The sequence below is a fragment of the Salmo salar genome, chromosome ssa20 (assembly GCF_905237065.1).
Source record: "Salmo salar chromosome ssa20, Ssal_v3.1, whole genome shotgun sequence".
Lineage (NCBI taxonomy): Eukaryota > Metazoa > Chordata > Actinopteri > Salmoniformes > Salmonidae > Salmo > Salmo salar.
Window position 1 is genome coordinate 66,557,918 of NC_059461.1, and position 19,448 is coordinate 66,577,365.

At 40.4% G+C, this 19,448-nt stretch overlaps 3 protein-coding genes across 4 annotated transcripts; 2 read left to right on the plus strand and 1 right to left on the minus strand.

Annotated features, from left to right (window-relative positions):
* Positions 1 to 816: 816 nt before the first annotated feature.
* On the plus strand, positions 817 to 10,867 carry jam3a (junctional adhesion molecule 3a). 2 transcript variants are annotated; one of them, XM_014162995.2, is made up of 9 exons: positions 819 to 1,209; positions 7,769 to 7,837; positions 7,940 to 8,053; positions 8,165 to 8,317; positions 8,888 to 9,090; positions 9,242 to 9,341; positions 9,776 to 9,908; positions 10,187 to 10,238; positions 10,393 to 10,867. In XM_014162995.2, exons 1-9 carry the CDS (start codon positions 1,161 to 1,163, stop codon positions 10,426 to 10,428), a joined length of 909 nt encoding a protein of 302 aa, XP_014018470.1. In that variant the 5' UTR covers positions 819 to 1,160; the 3' UTR covers positions 10,429 to 10,867. The 2 variants fall into 2 exon arrangements, with proteins under 2 accessions (XP_014018471.1, XP_014018470.1); XM_014162996.2 differs by lacking the exon at positions 7,769 to 7,837 and having other exon boundaries at positions 817 to 1,209.
* A 2,650-nt stretch (positions 10,868 to 13,517) lies between these two features.
* Positions 13,518 to 17,135, plus strand: v26bb (Vacuolar protein sorting-associated protein 26B-B). The gene is made up of 6 exons (NM_001139973.1): positions 13,518 to 14,280; positions 14,468 to 14,624; positions 14,926 to 15,090; positions 15,295 to 15,470; positions 15,564 to 15,706; positions 15,922 to 17,135. The coding sequence occupies exons 1-6, from the start codon at positions 14,058 to 14,060 to the stop codon at positions 16,057 to 16,059; spliced, it is 1,002 nt and encodes a 333-aa protein (NP_001133445.1). The 5' UTR covers positions 13,518 to 14,057; the 3' UTR covers positions 16,060 to 17,135.
* A 99-nt stretch (positions 17,136 to 17,234) lies between these two features.
* On the minus strand, positions 17,235 to 19,264 carry thyn1 (thymocyte nuclear protein 1). The gene is given in 7 exon segments (NM_001141660.1): positions 17,235 to 17,490; positions 17,605 to 17,755; positions 17,901 to 17,996; positions 18,076 to 18,237; positions 18,605 to 18,819; positions 18,965 to 19,015; positions 19,191 to 19,264. Coding segments are annotated over 6 exon segments (720 nt in total). The 5' UTR covers positions 19,014 to 19,015; positions 19,191 to 19,264; the 3' UTR covers positions 17,235 to 17,443.
* Between the last annotated feature and the right edge of the window lie 184 nt (positions 19,265 to 19,448).

The following is a 19,448-nucleotide window of genomic DNA, read 5'->3' on the forward strand; positions in this document are numbered from 1 at the left end:
ATTTGGACTCCAGGCCAAAGGACAAATTTCCACCGGTCTAATGTCCATTGCTCGTGTTGCTTGGCAAGCAAGTCTCTTCCTATTATTGGTGTCCTTTAGTAGTGGTTTCTTTGCAGCAATTCTACCATGAAGGCCTGATTCACACAGTCTCCTCTGAACAGTTGATGTTGAGATGTGTCTGTTACTTGAACTCTGTGAAGCATTTATTTGGGCTGCAATTTCTTGAACTTTTCTGTATTGACTGACCTTCATGTCTTAAAGTAATGATGGACTGTTACTCTTTGCTTATTTGAGCTGTTCTTGACATAGTATGGATTTCGTATTTTACCAAATAGGGCTATGTTCTGTATACTCCCCTACCTTGTCACAACACAACTGATTGGCTCAAACGCATTAAAAAGGAAAGAAATTCCACAAATCAACTTCTAAGAAGGCACACCTTTTAATTGAAATAAATCAGGTAGTCACCTGGAATGTGTTTTCGAATTTTGCATTATTTAAAGTTGGAGATGGCCTATATCATTCACGCAAAGTGATGAGACTGGGTGTGTATGTATACCTCCAGGATAATATGGTAACATGCATAGGCTCTCATAAAACCAAGGTCATCCAAAATGAACAGTTTTTAATGAAGCCAGAAACGCAAGTAATTAATCTCAGTGACTGACAGAATGTAATTTATGATTGAGTTCCTAGGCGGATTCTCGGTTGAATTAGAACGCGCATCGGACAGTCCAAGCACTTTGATACCCACGCCCACTGTGACGTACAGCACCGCCCACCGGGCGAAATGGCGTGAAAAGAGTGTGTACTGTCTCTCTCACCTTAACCTGTCATGTTCACATAAAATTCATTTGCATTGATTAGTTCTCTGGGTCAAAGCTGTGATATGTCAGAGAGAGAATTACGGATAATTCATCTTGTTTGGCACATTAATGAAATTGCATTGTTGGATACCATCATTATAAAATATATGTAAATGTATTTCCGGTCTCAGGACTTATCCGTCTTCCGCCCTGATGCCTTTGTAGCTATGGAAACTCGTCAACGGCAATATCCACCAGCCTGTTCACCCGTTTTGACCAGGGGCACCTAGTGTGATAGCTAGCTAGCTGGCTTTATGTGTGCCAGAATTACCGATCCATTACCAAGGTTTCAAGATGGCGTTACAACGACTGACGGCTTTGTTCATCCTTTTCTCGATTCTCGGTAAGTTATTTTCATTTCCACTAAGATAAGGTGTAGTTTAACGGTACGTGTTGTGCATTACAATTTATTAAATCACAGCAATGCTTTGTTATGGAAATGATCGCGCTGACTAGACGGGCTTTCTAGCATAGCTTGGCCAGGTCAGTAAACATGCTGAGGATGAGCTACACAATTATTAGATGGTAATTCATTTATTTATACATGCGTTATAATGGCATTGAAACGCTCACACAGTCCTCAGCAGTTTTTCCATTCATATTTAAATAAAGAGAGAACAGGTTGCACACACACTGCTTTTGTATCTTCTAACGTTGGGCTCTCTTCAACTGTCACTCAAAGTATGATGATGTCAACCGCTATTTTCATCCAGGCTGCCAGGTAGGCCTACAGTTCATTGTGTGAGTTATTTTATTCTGTTAAAGTCTCTCTGCTACCGCACGGCAAGCTGTACCAATGTACCAAGTCTGGAACCAACAGGACCCTGAACAGCTTGTTGCCCCAAGCCATAAGACTTATAAACAAGACTGCTAAATAGCTAATCAAATGGCTACCCGGACTACTTGCATTGACCCTTTTTAGCACTAACTCTCATGCACCGACTTTATGCACACACACTGGACTCTACCCACACACTCACACATACTTACACTGACACCACAACACACACACATAACATGCACACACATGCATAATGACGCCACACACACACACACACACACACACACACACACACACACACACACACACACACACACACACACACACACACACACAAACACTTTAATTCACCACATACGCTGCTGCTAGTCATCACTTTAGCCCTACCTATATGTACAGTACATAGCTACCTCAATGACCTCGTACCCCTGCACATGGACTGAGTACTGGTACTGCCTGTATATAGCCATGTTAGTTTCTACTCCCTATATATAGCTATGTTATTTTTACTCATTATTTTTATTTGGTATTCACTGTCACTATTTCAATTTTTTTTAAATGATCATGTCTTTAACACTGCATTGTTGTAAGCATTTCAATGTTAGTCTACACTTGTTGCCTACGAAGCATGTGACAAATAACATTTGATTTGATCAAGTAGCACTCTGACAGTGCTTTCAGGAAGACTTCACTAGGACTATGTATGTTTTGAATACATTGTCTTCTGTCAACATTACTGCTGCAACTACAGGTCAGAAAGATAACGTTATAGCCAAGTCAGTCTCGGTGTGGTATTGACTGATCATTACAGTTTTATTCACATACTAGTCTACTGCATGTGGCCAGTTTCAATCTTGGTAAGTTATTTGGCTGCTTTTACAGTGGCTGTGCTGGAATGTCTGGAAAATTGCTTTTTTTAGATGGACTGGATCAACAGCTTGTTTTTTTTTTTTTTAGGTTTTCATATTTAGCTAGAAGTGCATAGAGAACTGTAGAACGGCTACTTAACATAGAGCACATTTCACTCAGGGTATAGCCTCCTGTCTCTATACTGTATGTATTAAAACAACAAAGGGATTAGAGAGAGAGAGGAGAGAGAGAGAGAGAGAGAGAGAGAGAGAGAGAGAGAGATGGTCTCTAATATTCACCAACAACATATGCCACATTTCTATCTATTTTACTGTCTGACAACATTCCAGTTCTGATTAAATTCTTCATATAAACACATAGATCTCTTTCTTGATGTAGGCTACACAGTGTAAAGTTGGGCTTTCGGCTATGGAATGCTTTTATTCCAGGCCACAATAGCAAATCAGCCATTGTCTTCTTAATTAACCACAGATTCTCTCCCATGCTCTAAAAACTGTCTGGGACAACAAAGCCTCATGCAGGCGGGGATACAGTAAAGCTTGGACACCTAAAATATACAATGAGACAATAAGTGTCTGTCTGTCTGTAGGCAGCAAAAAAGGAGGAGAGTTATTGTAAAGGAATTGAAGGTTAATGAGTGGTTTTACAGGGATAGGCTGTCCTTGCTCTGTTTACCAGGGGAAGATTAGCTGGACAAGCTCTCCTCGTGTCTCTCAGGATGGCCAGTAACTGTTTGGGGTAAAAATAGCTCATGATGTACAGGGGTGGGAAAGTCAGCCGCAGAGACGGAAGCTGAGACCTAAGAGTCGGATCTCATCAGCATCCACAGCTGTGCTAATATGACTGTGTGCTCCACTTTGGCAGGACCCATGTTTTCTCCACTCTCAGTGCTGGCTGACTTGGCTTTCATGTGCATCATGAATTGTTAAGCAGAGACATTTTAAATCAGCCGTAGAGTAGGGCTGTTGCGGTCATGAAATTTTGTCAGCCGGTGATTGTCAAGCAAATAACTGCCTGTCTCACGGTAATTAACCATTAATTAACATAAACACATTTAGCATATCCTGGCTTCCACGGCATAGCGTACAAGCTATTGATGCAGACCTTTGGAACATCTACATTTTAAAAGTCTAATAAATCCATATAATATAGCCTACACCATCACAATAAATCAATTATTTATTTTAGACAGGTCTAAAGAAACATAATATGAAGAAAATGTAGTCTATTTCAGTAGGACCAGAATAAGATATGCTGAGTTGTCCTGATCTGGCTGTGGGCTACACTAGTTAATTTAGCAGACAAGATTTGCTTAGAATTCCATGGTATCATTTTATAGTATGAAGAATACAATTGAACATAGCTGAATAAAATAGAAAGGATATTTTCTCTAAATGATTTGAGGGAGTGTGCACATGTGGCTATTCTGTGTTGTGCGGTTAACAAAGAAACAGGTCCTCCTATATGCTTCATTTAGAGTTATTTATGCTACTTTAGTTGTGATACAAATGTTGGGCTATATGTTTAGATTTTTAATACATTCTAAGGCTGCATGATGCGACTCTAATGATGATTTGAAAAAAGTTGCATGAAAGGCATGAGTCTGGTTTGTTTTTTGCGCAGGCTCCACAAACTTCATCAGTCTCTCATTCACAATTTGACAATCACTTGATAATGCTTCAAATTTCCCGGCGGCATCACCTTTGTGTGGCCTTAATGCCCCCTAAAAAAATGCATGTATTTTGTGGCCAGTGACCGTTGTGCCCTTGGACTGAATATAATAATTATAATTCCCTTTTCCCGGCTGCGTGCTCGGAAGCACCTCTCACTTACATGGCTCTTTCAGATAGCTAAATACTTATTAGCCAATGCCCGTCCACATTTACTTTTTGTCAGCCAACAAGATGAGTAGGCCTAACAAACAGTAAAAGCAGTAGCCTATGTCAATCTACAATCCCCCATAGTACAAAAGTTGACCTATTCTGTGCGAGAAATAAATATTTTCCTAACATAGTCTGGGACAGTTGTGGGATGCGATATATCCCAAATTAATAAAACTACTAGCATCAAAAAAAATTTTTTTTAAGCAATGAGGCAGATGCAACAGATCAGAACGTTTAGCTTAAAATGTTGATAAACTATTAGGCAATTTCTTCACATTAGAAGCACAGCAATGCGCACACAGCAGTAGGATACAAGCGCGAATGTTCCAAAATGCAATCAATTAGTGGGAAAACACCATGATCAGAAGTGACCGCAAATGCGATTATGCATGTATTGCTTTTATTATAAAGATGTATTTTTATGGTGAAAATGATCTTTCTCAAACTCGAAACTCACGCTCTGCGTATATACAGTTGAAGTGGGAAGTTTACATACACTTAGGTTGGAGTCATTAAAGCTCGTTTTTCAACCACTCCACAAATTTCTTTTAACAAACTATAGTTTTGACAAGTCGGTTAGGACATCTACTTTGTGCATGACACAAGTAATTTTTCAAACAATTGTTTACATACAGATTATTTCACTTATTATTCACTGCATCACAATTCCAGTGGGTCAGAAGTTTACATTCACTAAGTTGACTGTGCCTTTAAACAGCTTGGAATATTCCAGAAGATGATGTCATGGCTTTAGAAGCTTCTGATAAGCCAATTGACATCATTTGAGTCAATTGGAGGTGTACCTGTGGATGTATTTCAAGGCCTACCTTCAAACTCAGTGCCTCTTTGCTTGACATCATGGGAAAATCAAAAGAAATCAGCCAAGACCTCAGAAAGAAATTGTAGAAAAATTGTAGACCTCCACAAGTCTGGTTCATCCTTGGGAGCAATTTCCAAACGCCTGAAGGTACCACATTCATCTATACAAACAATATTACGCAAGTATAAACACCATGGGACCACGCAGCCGTCATACCGCATCCGAGACTCGTTCTGCCTCCAAGAGATGAACGTACTTTGGTGCGAAAAGTGCAAATCAATCCCAGAACAACAGCAAAGGACCTTGTGAAGATGCTGGAGGAAACGGGTACAAACGTATCTATATCCACAGTAAAAGGAGTCCTGTATCGACATAACCTGAAAGGCCGCTCAGCAAGGAAGAAGCCACTGCTCCAAAACCGCCATAAAAAGCCAGACTACGGTTTGCACATAGGGACAAAGATCGTACTTTTTGGAGAAATGTCCTCTAGTCTGATGAAACAAAAATAGAACTGTTTGGCCATAATGACCATTGTTATGTGTGGAGGAAAAAGGGGGATGCTTGCAAGCCGAAGAACACCATCCCAACTGTGAAGCACGGGGGTGGCAGCATCATGTTGTGGGGGTGCTTTGCTGCAGGAGGGACTGATGCACTTCACAAAATAGATGGCATCATGAGGTAGGAAAATTATGTGGATATATTGAGCAACATCTCAAGACATCAGTCAGGAAGTTAAAGCTTGGTCGCAAATGAGTCTTCCAAATGGACAATGACCCCAAGCATACTTCAAAAGTTTTTCCAGATGCCCCAAACAATCGGAAATGGGATTCATCAGAGAAAATGACTTTACCCCAGTCCTCAGCAGTCCAATCCCTGTACCTTTTGCAGAATATCAGTCTGTTCCTGATGTTTTTCCTGGAGAGAAGTGGCTTCTTTGCTGCCCTTCTTGACACCAGGCCATCCTCCAAAAGTCTTTGCCTCACTGTGCGTGCAGATGCACTCACACCTGCCTGCTGCCATTCCTGAGCAAGCGCTGTACTGGTGGTGCCCCGTTCCTGCAGCTGAATCAACTTTAAGAGACGGTCCTGGCGCTTGCTGGACTTTCTTGGGTGCCCTGAAGCCTTCTTCACAACAATTGAACCGCTCTCCTTGAAGTTCTTGATGATCCGATAAATGGTTGATTTAGGTGCAATCTTACTGGCAGCAATATCCTTGCCCTTTTTGTGCAAAGCAATGATGACGGCACGTGTTTCCTTGCAGGTAACCATGGTTGACAGAGGAAGAACAATGATTCCAAGCACCACCCTCCTTTTGAAGCTTCCAGTCTGTTATTCAAACTCAATCAGCATGACAGAGTGATCTCCAGCCTTGTCCTCGTCAACACTCACAGCTGTGTTAACGAGAGAATCACTGACATGAAGTCAGCTGGTCCTTTTTTGGCAGGGCTGAAATGCAGTGGAAATGTTTTGGGGGATTCAGTTCATTTGCATGGCAAAGAGGGACTTTGCAATTAATTGCAATTCATCTGATCACTCTTCATAACATTCTGGAGTATATACAAATTGTCATCATACAAACTGAGGCAGCAGACTTTGTGAAAATTAATATTTGTGTCATTCTCAAAACTTTTGGCCACGACTGTACATCTATGCACTTAAATAGCGAATGGAGGACGCTTTTCCTGTGGTTCATTTTCATGCCAGCCAGGTAGGCTTTTCTCCTGTTGTAAAGATAAGCAATGTGCTTAATATTAGGAAAGTTTAGAAATAAATATAGTAGGCCTAGCCTATAGAAATGTTGCACAACATGAGCTCATGGTCTCTCATGAAGTGTTTGATTAGATTTTCATTTACATTGATGTCAGAGTGATTAGAGGGACAATAGAGTGCTGAGTACCAGGCAGTTAGCAAGTTTGGTAGGCTACTAATGACCATCAGCAGCATCAGAGCTTGGAAAAGCCTAATTACAGTGACTAAACGGTCCCATGGAATTTTACTGCCATCATGACTCGTGGCGGTAATACGGTCACCGTAACAGCCCTACCGCAGAGTGCTTTTATCTGTCTGGATTATACCTTGGAAGTACTTCATACACTCGGATGAATTGTGCTCCAATACATTACAGTCTGTTTTCACCGCCTGGAGTCCTTAACATCGCTGACGCCGACATAGAAGGGACTGTTTCCATTACTCACTGTGTGTTCCTTTAGTAACTCTTATGCCTCCCTAAGTATATCTCCCCATTTTTTTTATTTGAGAGTGTTTTGTAGAATTAGAAGTAAGGAAACATCACTGACTAATATTGAGACTTGTGCTCCCGTCGAGATGTGCTCCACTTGCCTCTTATATAAACATGAGAAATGCTTCCGGAGATATGGTTAATTCTGACCCTAAGGCTCTTTTTCACCCTCTCTGTAGCTATAGGTCTACACCTCTTGACCCGCTAATCCTTTAGGCCTATCTGTTTAAACGGCGTTGTCCTGGGATGAAAATTCTGAAGTTTGTCAATGAGCTTCTTTTTTTTCTCACTTATTTTTTGTATTTTACAGGCTACATTCCATCACGTGGAGTAATCCTCCGAACCACAGACAAGACTGTGTGGGCAAATGAATTTGAACGTAAATCACTGAAACACTGACTCATTCTCTCAGAATAATTTTTCAGGCTCTTCTGTTGTCTGCCAGTGTTTTGACATTGTAGTATCACTGTTTTCTTCCCAGCTATTGAGTTGACCTGCTTGATAGAGTCCATCTCCACAAACAACCCCAGAATCGAATGGAAGAAAATCAAAAACGGTGTCCCTAGTTATGTGTACTTTCAAAATCAAATTTCGGGTAAGATGATTATTTTTACCAATACCAAATTACCAATACCAAATTGGCCTCAGAACTGTTATTCCCTGTAAGTGAATGAGAGGTTGGAGTGTGTTTTTGCCTCTCTATTAGGGGACTTGGAGCACAGAGCCCAGCTGATCCAGCCAGCCAACCTACTGATCCTCAACACCAGCCGTGCAGACACTGCAGAGTACCGCTGTGAGGTCGCTGCCATTGATGACCACAAACACTTTGATGAAATTCTAATCAGTCTTGCTGTCAGGGGTGAGGACGTATTTTCATATTCCTGTGTAAAGTTTTAAGCCTGTAGTAGTTTGCTGTGTTTTTTCAGTGTTGGTGTCTATTTTTTATTATAAACTGGGTGATTCGAGCCCTGAATGCTGATTGGCTGACATCCGTGGTATATCAGACCGTTTACCACTGGTATGACAAAACATGTATTTTTACTGCTCTAATTATGTTGGTAACCAGTTTATAATAGCAATAAGGCACCTTAGGGGTTTGTAGTATATGGCCAATATAACACAGTGAAGGGGTGTATCCAGGCACTCCGCTTTGCGTCTGGCATATGAACAGCCTTTAGCCGTGGTATATTGGTCATATACCACACCCCCTCGTGCCTTATGGCTTAAGTATAGACTGTGTTATGTGCTCCCTCTCTCTGTAAATAAACTGTTCCATGAGTGCTGTAGTATGGCCTCTGTTCTTAGCCTATGTGTATGTGTGTGTCTTAGGGAGCAGTTGGGATAAAGCGGAAGTCGAATTCCAGTTGGACCTTTGTGTACAATTGGACAAAGAAATATTATTTTTCCCCTTCTTCTTCTGTCTATGCAGTAAAGCCTGTGGTGCCCAGGTGCAGTGTGCCTGTGGCGGTGACTGTTGGCACGTCCTCTGAGCTGCGCTGCCTAGAGAACGAGGGCTTCCCTGCCTCACAGTACCGATGGTTCCGCAACAACGAGGAGCTTCCCCAGGACCCAAAAAGCAGCCCCAAGTTTATCAACTCCACGTACTCCATTAACGCTGACACGGGTGGTCTGGTAAGGAATCAATTGGACTGGGAGTTCGAATGGACACTAGCTATATGAATATCAAGTTTAATGAGACAGTAGATCCAATTGTTGGATGATGTTAGTACAAGAGAAAAGCTGTATGATCTATTGGGGTTGATATTGGCATTTTTCCCTGCAGAAATTCCGCAGGATGAGGAAGGAGGATGCGGGGGAGTATTACTGCCAGGCAAAGAATGAAGCTGGACATGCACAGTGTCCCGCACAGCTGATGGAAGTCTGTGAGTAGGCCATGCTGTACTAAATACCCAACTGACATTCTTACCGCGACTATGTATTGTGTTTAAATATGTCAGTGTGTCATACTGCTGCCACACTGAACATACCATTGTGCGTTACCAAACCTGCTAGTGAGTCACATGCATCTACTCTAGTGCACATGAATCATAGTGGTTGACATGTTCATGCATTCCAAGGTCATTCCTTTAAGTCAGGGTTCCCAAACTTTATTATATTATATTAGAAATATTATATCTGATTTGGCTTCTTGCAGTCTACAAATTATTTGTAATTATGTTCTGGCACCCTGACCATCCGCTCAAGAAAACAAATTGTCCCACGGCTGAATCTAGTTGATGATCCCTGCCTTAAGTTGTTTAAATTTGGGTTCATGTCACCCAGATCGCATCTCAAAATGCCCTGCTTGTATTTTCAGATGATGTCGACATAGTGGGGATTTTTCTGAAGGTGTTAGCGGCATTGGCCGGATTCACTATTGTGATGGTGGGGGTTTATCATGCACACAAACATGGCTGCTTCTCCTCCGGGAAGGATCACACAGGAACCAAGTGAGTAGGGCTGTGTAGTTTCAAGTTTCAACGTTTATTTGCCACATGCGCAGGATACAACAGGTGTAAAAGAGTACAGTGAAATTCTTACCTTGAGAGCTCATTCCAACAATGCAGTGATAATAATAGTAATATAGATAATAACCCAAGTACGATATAGGTTGAATGTACTGTACAGGGCTTTTAAAGCTGGACCAGTTTAATAGTGACATGCTATGTGCTGTGAATTGCTTAGTAAGTCTTTGTGTGGACATGAAGGATTTTTGTGTGTGTTTTAGCTACAAACCGCCAGCAGCAGATGATGGTATTGACTATGCCGAAGCAGATGAGGTGAATAGAATTCACTTAATTCTGTTTTACATATTCTATATTATTATTGAGCTAAAATGTAATCACAATGTATTATTCAAAATGGCAAACAAAAATAAATATCAACTACAGGTGGATGTATTTTTTTGATAATTGATATTCCCATTTCCATCAGGGTCACTTCCGGCACAAATCATCATTTATTATTTGAAATCTGAGATAGAAGACTGTCAAGAGGGGAAACACTGAAGAGGAGACACACTGAAGAGGGGAAACACTGAAGAGGAGACACACTGAAGAGGGGAAACACTGAAGAGGGGAAACACTGAAGAGGGGAAACACTGAAGAGGAGACACACTGAAGAGGAGACACACTGAAGAGGAGACACACTGAAGAGGAGACACACTGAAGAGGAGACACACTGAAGAGGAGAAACACTGAAGAGGAGACACACTGAAAAGGAGACACACTGAAGAGGAGACACACTGAAGAGGAGACACACTGAAGAGGAGACACACTGAAGAGGAGACACACTGAAAAGGAGACACACTGAAGAGGAGACACACTGAAAAGGAGACACACTGAAGAGGAGACACACTGAAAAGGAGACACACTGAAGAGGAGACACACTGAAAAGGAGACACACTGAAGAGGAGACACACTGAAAAGGAGACACACTGAAGAGGAGACACACTGAAGAGGAGACACACTGAAGAGGAGACACACTGAAGAGGAAACACACTGAAGAGGAGACACACTGAAGAGGAGACACACTGAAAAGGAGACACACTGAAGAGGAGACACACTGAAGTCAAAAGTGCATCAAATCCCATAATAGGGCTTTGTGGGAGAAATTTGAGCTGTAACATTGCACATTATTTGTTGGTGCGCATCAACAATTAACCTACAAGCTTGCCAAAGTTATCATCTTGAAAAAGATCAATCATTATTTCAAAATCTCTGATAGGCAATTGCAACGTCATGTCCCTGTTAGTACACTGTTTATTTTTTTTGTAGCACAAATATGTTTTGTCCTCAGTCGTTACTGTAACTACAACTACAGTACGATTTTAAAGCTTTGACATTTGAACTTCCACCAACATGTTCATCTAAACTGATGCTGGAACATTCCCCCATACTGTTTTTGGACAATGATTTTTGACTTCCAAACATTTCTACCATATATACCAAACCTGTTATACAAAAACAGCCTTGCATAGCCTCTGAATGCAAGATGGACTGGTTTATGTTATTATGAAGGAAGGTTGTGTCAATATATTTGTGAATATATATACTACCATTTAAAAGTTTGCGGTCACTTAGAAATGTTCTTGTTTTTGAAAGAAAAGCACATTTTTGGTCCATTAAAATAACATCAAATTGATCAGAAATACAGTGTAGACATTGTTAAGGTTGTAAATGACTATTGTAGCTGGAAACAGCAGATTTTTTTATGGAATATCTACATAGGCATACAGAGGCCCATTATCAGCAACCATCACTTCTGTGTTCCAATGGCACGTTGTGTTAGCTAATCCAAGTTTATCATTTTAAAAGGCTAATTGATCATTAGAAAACTATTTAGCAAACATGTTAGCACAGCTGAAAACTGTTGTTCTGATTAAAGAAGCAATAAAACTGGCCTTTAGACTAGTTGAGTATCTGGAGCATCAGCAATTGTGAGTTCGATTACAGGCTCAAAATGGCTAGAAACAAAGACCTTTCTTCTGAAACTCATCAGTCTATTCGTGTTCTGAGAAATAAAGGCTATTCCATTTGAGAAATTGTCAAGGACCTGAAGATCTCGTACAACGCTGTGTACTAGTCCCTTCACAGAACAATGCAAATTGGCTCTAACCAGAATGGAAAGAGGAGTGGGCGGCCCCGGTGCACAACTGAGCAAGAGGACAAGTACATTGTCTAGTTTGAGAAACAGACGCCTCACAAGTCCTCAACTGGCAGCTTCATTAAATAGTACCTGCAAAACACCAGTCTCAACGTCAACTGTGAAGAGGAGACTCCGGGATGCTGGCCTTCTAGGCAGAGTTGCAAAGAAAAAGCCATATCTCAGACTGGCCAATAAAATAAAAGATTAAGATGGGCAAAAGAACACAGACACTGGACAGAGGTAAAAAAGTTATTTGTTTCTGGCCATTTTGAGGCTGTAATCGAATCCACAAATGCTGATGCTCCAGATACTCAACTAGTCTAAAGAAGGCCAGTTTTATTGCTTTAATCGGAACAACAGTTTTCAACTGTGCTAACATAACCATTTTGCAATTTTCTAATGTTCAATTAGCCTTTTAAAATGATAAACTTGGATTAGCTAACACAGCTTGCCATTGGAACACAGGAGTGATGGTTCCTAATAATGGGCCTCTGTACACCTATGTAGATATTCCATAAACAAACCTGCCATTTCCAGCTACAATAGTCATTTACAACATTATCAATGTCTACACTGTATTTATTATCAATTTGATGTTATTCTAATGGACCAAAAAATTGCTTTTCTTTCAAAAACAAGGACATTTCCAAGTGACCCCAAACTTTTGAATGGTAGTGTACAGTCAGTGAGTGGGGCATGTATAAAAAACTGATAATCTGTTACATGCAAAGTCAACGGGCACAATGAAACAGTCTGTTGTGCTTAATAAAGCCAACTAACTTTATTCTCTGCATTCAGAATAACAAAGAAACATATTACAGTTATACAGTATAATCCCAGTATAACACTGCAATTTAAGATGTATTATTATGAGTATATCAAGTAATTATGATTTTTTTTCAGAGTGCCGTTTCTGTTTATAAGTGACCTTCTGTGCTTACTAATTACCTACTTTATGAATATTGGACATATTGTCCAGTTTTGACTCACAATTAACTGTATTTTCTTTATGGACACAATATACAATATTAATGGATGTACAGGCAATACAACTTTGTTAGAAAAAAATGTCTACACATACATTTTTATCAGTAACAATACATCATAAGTATTAAACAATGTTTCAAATTGAAATTGTTAAAAATTACTTTTTGAAACATTATTGATATAGTTCTTTTTTCATTGGTATTCTTTGTTTGTAAAATAACACTACTCAGGAACTGTTGTAAAATGTTAATTGTTCATTCGTTGTAGTGCAAGAAATGGATACTGTTATATGCTTACTTCATTTTGTCAATAAAGACATAACATAAGTAACTGTATTGTTGGGGCTTTTTATTTGCAATTGACTACAGAAGAGTTGAACCTTTATTTTGAAAAATAATGCAGTCAACCAGACAACCCCGGAAGTGCAAAAACATAGGAAATGATCGATCGCTTGCAACATTGTGCTATTTCAGGAAAGATACAATTTAACAATTCAGTGCGAATAACATTCTGAAGGAAACAATCAAGACTCACCACATTGTTAATCGGTTTCGATGAATGACGGATACATCTTGAGTTCGAGGGAAACGCAACATTCTTCAGTGTTTGTAGATATCACCATACTTTGTAGCATTTAGGCTATTTATTTAATCGATAGGGATAGGACGATATGGTGCTGTATGTGTAATTGAATTGAATTTGAGAAGAGATATAAAGGTAAAATAACGCTTACATTTGCCAATTTTTCGAGACCTCTCAGAAATACTACGTTCTGTGATAATTTCTGGTAACAAACAAGTTGGTGTTTTTGCCCTTTCCGTCATTTCGAATGAACTGCTGAATTTACTTTAGTAAGAAATAGGGCACTGACAGTGTCACCTAAATTGGTCTTTAAAGATCTGTTCATGTTCAGATCTGATAAATCTTAACCTTGTTCATAAAACGGCACAGAAAAGAACACAAGCATGAGTTTCTTCAGTTTTGGCCAAAGTGCAGAAATTGATGTAGTTCTGACTGATGCTGAGACGAGAAAGAAGGCTGAACATAAGACTGAAGATGGGAAGAAGGACAAATATTTCCTATTTTATGATGGGGAGACTGTGTCTGGAAAGATCAACGTTACACTGAAGAACCCTGGGAAAAGACTGGAACATCAAGGGATCAAAATCGAATTTGTAGGCCAGATTGGTGAGTATACATCTTAGTTTAATGTCGAGACATCTATTCCAAATGAATCATAATAAATGCAATGGCCCCTTTTCTGTTGGACTTTTTGATCAACAACAGTAGTGTCATATGTGCCAATACGCCTAGATGCATTCTTCCATGAGGGAGTGACTCTATTGTGATGTGTATACCTGTCCTTCCTTCAAAGAGCTGTACTACGACAGAGGAAACCATCATGAGTTTGTCTCCCTGGTGAAAGATCTGGCAAGGCCTGGGGAGCTTACTCAGTCACAGACCTTCGACTTTGAGTTCACCCATGTTGAGAAGCCCTATGAGACCTACACAGGCCAGAATGTGAAGCTGCGGTAAGGAAACATGCAGCCTGAACATTCTCTGCCAAAATAACTATTACTTTATGGCTCACTCTTTAACCCAAGTTCACCTTTGACCTGTCAGTCATGTGCCTAGCACTACTTCCTCATCAAGAGTAATGCTTGTGTGCTTCACATGCTCAAATGTATTGCATTACACACACAAATCATAATGACTGGTTATGATAACGACTATTTTCTTTTATAGGCTCAGGATGCAATGAGGATATGTTGTTGGATAACATCTGTTGAGATTACAGCATATTTGCTCAATGTCTGTTGGTTGTACTTGCAGGTATTTTCTGCGTGCCACGGTGAGCAGGAGACTGAATGACATCAGTAAAGAGATGGATATCGTGGTGCACACACTCAGCACGTACCCAGAGCTCAACTCATCAATAAAAATGGAAGTTGGGATTGAAGACTGTCTCCACATTGAGTTTGAGTACAACAAATCCAAGTAAGGGTGATATAGATAAATTTTTTCAACACCCTCAGTCACCAATTTTTTTTTTTTTTTACTCAATTTACTAAATAACAAAATGCAACCACTTCTAGTCACAGGAACATGCAGAAACCATTGTAGTTTAGAACCTTTCCTTTGACTATGTATTGTCTTTTTGTGTTATAGCAGCCCTGTGACGATCTCTCCTGTCTTCTACAGGTACCACCTGAAAGACGTAATTGTGGGTAAGATCTACTTCCTGCTGGTGCGGATTAAGATAAAGCACATGGAGATTGACATCATCAAACGGGAGACAACTGGTACCGGTCCTAGTGTATACCATGAAAATGACACCATCGCCAAATATGAGATCATGGATGGGGCTCCTGTCCGAGGTAAAGGATATAGTGAAGTGGATTGTATGTTTTTGAAAATGGCAATGCTCAACTACCCATCAGGTCTGACTGAGTGTTTTTATTATGTTTAAGGAGAGTCAATTCCAATCCGGTTGTTTCTGGCTGGCTATGAGATGACCCCCACCATGCGAGACATTAATAAGAAGTTCTCTGTGCGTTACTACCTTAACCTGGTGCTGATTGATGAGGAGGAGAGACGCTACTTCAAACAGCAGGTATGGAACAGGGGCTTCTGATGAGTAATTGTTAGCAGTGATCCCAGATAAAATGATGTGCCCTTAGAGGGAATTTATCAGGTGTCAGGTTCAACATAGTGTATCCACTGTGCTGCAATTTATATATTGCATTCCTATCTAGCATTAAATGTGTCCCTATGGAAATGCTTTAGTGATTAAGACAATGAGCTCAAGACCACTTCCTTCTCCTCCAGGAAATCACACTGTGGAGGAAAGGGGATGTGGTGAGGAAGAGTATGTCGAGCCAGGCCACCATCGGAGCCCAGCGGTTCGAGGGCTCAGCCAGTTCAGAGAGTGCTCTGGAAAAGGCGGCGAGGGAGGACAGCGGCTAAAGCTGCCTCCACTCATTCTCCTCACAGAAGGAAAAGTACAGAAGGAAAAGCTCACATGATCACTGATAAAGTAGCCCTGTTTATTAGGGCTGCTGAATAAAGGGATAAAGGAAGGATTAAGGGAAGACTGGAGGTAAACACCTGAACAATGAAAAAGAAGCCTGCATGAGGCATTACAGGGGCCTAAAATTCCGCTGCAGGTCAACTCCCTCATCAACACACATATCCAGTGAAAGCAAAGCCGGCCACTTGTTTAGATCTCCCCTGTGCGTGGTACCCTAAAATGTAATATTATACTGTCTTCTTCAAATGATCAACTTTCTTCGTCAAAGTATATTTCTAGCTTTAGCTTTATATATGAATGGATTCTAACTCTGTATACAAAACTGTATTGTCATAGGGAGTTGAAGTCCTGAGTAACAGCGATGCATTTTGAAAACATTCCATACCCAGTCAAATGAATTCCTGACATTTTGTGGTCTGTCATAATGAAATCTGAAATTCTAACTTTGCACAGATTATTTGTATCCATTGCTCCTCCACATACACATGCTCTCAGTTCTTGTGTAATGATTCCACAGTGAGATCATTGGGAGGTTTCTATTGCATTGTAAGTGTTGTCTAATTTCTTTGTTGATTGAGTGGGCTAGATAAATTACTTGCCTATTAATTTGTAAATCCTTCAAATAAGAGCCATTGAATCTCACCCTCTTATGCCGTTAAACCGTCATACAGTGATTAGCATTCATACTGTGCCACATGACCATTTCATTCACATGCTTTACCAGTGCTTGTATTTGAGGTCTGATAGTAAGGAGTCTTCTGTATCTTCCATGTTAGAGACTTGAAATGTTGTGCCTAAGTGTATCAATCTAGCAAATGAAATTCTGTTGCCTCAATATGTTTAACACATCTTTTAGCCTTAGGTTTTCCTGTATTATTTATGCTCTGCAAATTACTCATCTATAGCCCCTTTCCACAAAACTGAAATACATTTGCCAAATGCCTTGTTATCCACAGACATGTTTTGGTATAGAAATAATTGAATGTCTGGACCTGATAAATATTTGACTGATGGAATGATTGATTGCCTTTACTCTTGGAAATGAAAATTCTGCATGTTTAGACTGAAATGATCCCTTTTAGACAGTGAAGGCAAGCACATGAACTGTCTTACTAGTATAAGCCTCTTTAATATTAGAAATAAACTCCAGGCTGTCTCTTGACAAACACAGAAACCTTGAGACAATTTCCATTTAATACACAAGCATAATGGTTCAATAGACCTCACCTACAGTAAACATATTAGCAGCAGCAGCAGCATCATCATCATCATCATACACAAGACAGGAAAACTTCTCTCCAGGTAATTTTGTCAAAATCTTCACAGTGGGTTATTGTCCTCCAAACTCAGGACAAATTCAAATTCCTCTGAGAATTAAAAAAAAAAAAAAGGTATGATTTTAGTTACACAAAAGCTTTGTAAACCATGATGAGGTGGCAATTTGACAACCATATTACTCAGTGTCACTGATCTCCACGTACCTCTGGTGAGGGGCTGGACAGACAGCCTGGCCCTGGTGAAGAGAGCCATGCCATTCAGGGACCCGCCTTTGGCCTTGTGCTGCAGGTGGATCTTCTTCAACTCAGACAGCGGAATGAAGCGCTTCAACATCCTCTCAAACTGGACATCAACCTGGCAGTCAAACATGAAACAAGCCAGCAGAGCACTAGTACAGTTTAAATTGAATTGCGATAAAAAGCCTGTTGCATATCAGTGATGTATCTTGATCTCAAGCCATCTGGAACACAAACAAATGTAAACATGAAACCATTCATACCATACTCCATTTGGGGTTGTCTGCCTTGCTGGTGGCGTCGTAATGGACATCTTTCTTGTCAAACTGAGTGTGGTCCACATAGGACTCCTTTACAATCTGGAAAAGAGAAAGCAGGTGTCCATTACGACCATACCTGAAACAGTGTATATTATCAACAGAACAGGTAGAGGCTCACCTTCATAACTCCAGCTATTCCAGGCTCCTTGCAGTTGCTGTGGTAGAAGAATGCATGCTGCCCCTCTTTCATGTCTCGCATGAAGTTACGGGCTTGGTAGTTCCGAACACCATCCCAACACCCAGTTTGGTTGGGAAGAGTCTTCAGATCCTCGATCCCAAACTGTGACATAGTAAGTAAGTAAGCCATAACGACCCACAGGGCAGGAGCCCATCTCTTGTTTCTGTATATCGTTAGGTAGCTTGATGTATAAGTATACACCCAGAACAGGATGGTAGTTTGTCACAGGGAATAACTCCCAATCCATTCCATTTATGCTGAAAGTTAAGCAGATGCGTCGGGTCCCATTTTTTGAACCCCCAACCTTCCAATCTAAGGGTGGACACATTAACCACAAAGCCTCTGAGTTGGTAACAACTGTGACATGGAATAGCCTAGATATCATTTATCCTGAACAAGACATCACTATTGAGCAACAACAGGTCTTGACACAGATGACACCATCCTATTATTAAGCAGAATAGAATACCTTGACATCTATGCCATTTTCCAAGCGGCTCTCTGGCTCTGACTTCATCAGCCAGTGACAATACTGTGGTCTTTCAGGAGATTTTCTTGCCTTTGAACTCTCCTGTTTTCCAGTGTTTCCTGAACCTGAAGCTTTCCTCTTCCCCCTGAGTGCCTGACCAACCTCCAATGGGGAGTCCTCACTGTGGGCATTAGTTTTTGTCTCTTCATCGTTGCCTGGGTAATACATTCACTTATTAATAGCCATTCTAAAATCAAATCTTTGTGGTAGTAAAGTGAGTGTGAAACAGTGTCAGGGATGTTGAAAAACCTTGCAGTGGCATGTCATTCAGTGCACAGAAACGTGAACGCTTTTACTTACTGGATTGTAGTGATCTTGTGGTTCCACGGGTTCTCATTTTAGGTGCCATGCCTGAGAGATGAAGCAATAGTGGTTGGCTTGGAAGAACTAGAATCTTCAAGTCCCATTCTAATGATATCTAACCATTGGTGCGTGACAGTAGGTGACATTTGATTTACAGCAACAACAAAAAAGAACGTGTTTCAGTTAATCAGTTAATTATGCGAAGGATTGCATTGTTACTTACTGGTACGTTATAAAGATGCAAATCGAAGTGGTCGGAAAACATAAAACTCAGAACACTGCAAAAGGAAGGACTCTGAATGACGAAGAACTCCCGCGCTAGTGGCTTACGTCAAAATCATATGATGTAGAAACAATTCGCTTTAGTTTGTTTATCTGTTTAGTCCCCCTTAATGTATCTGGTTTAGGCAAGCAATTGACCTTGGGGTATATTTCGATGGTTAATCAAATTACGAGAAAAATGTGCCCTTTCCTGAAAAAG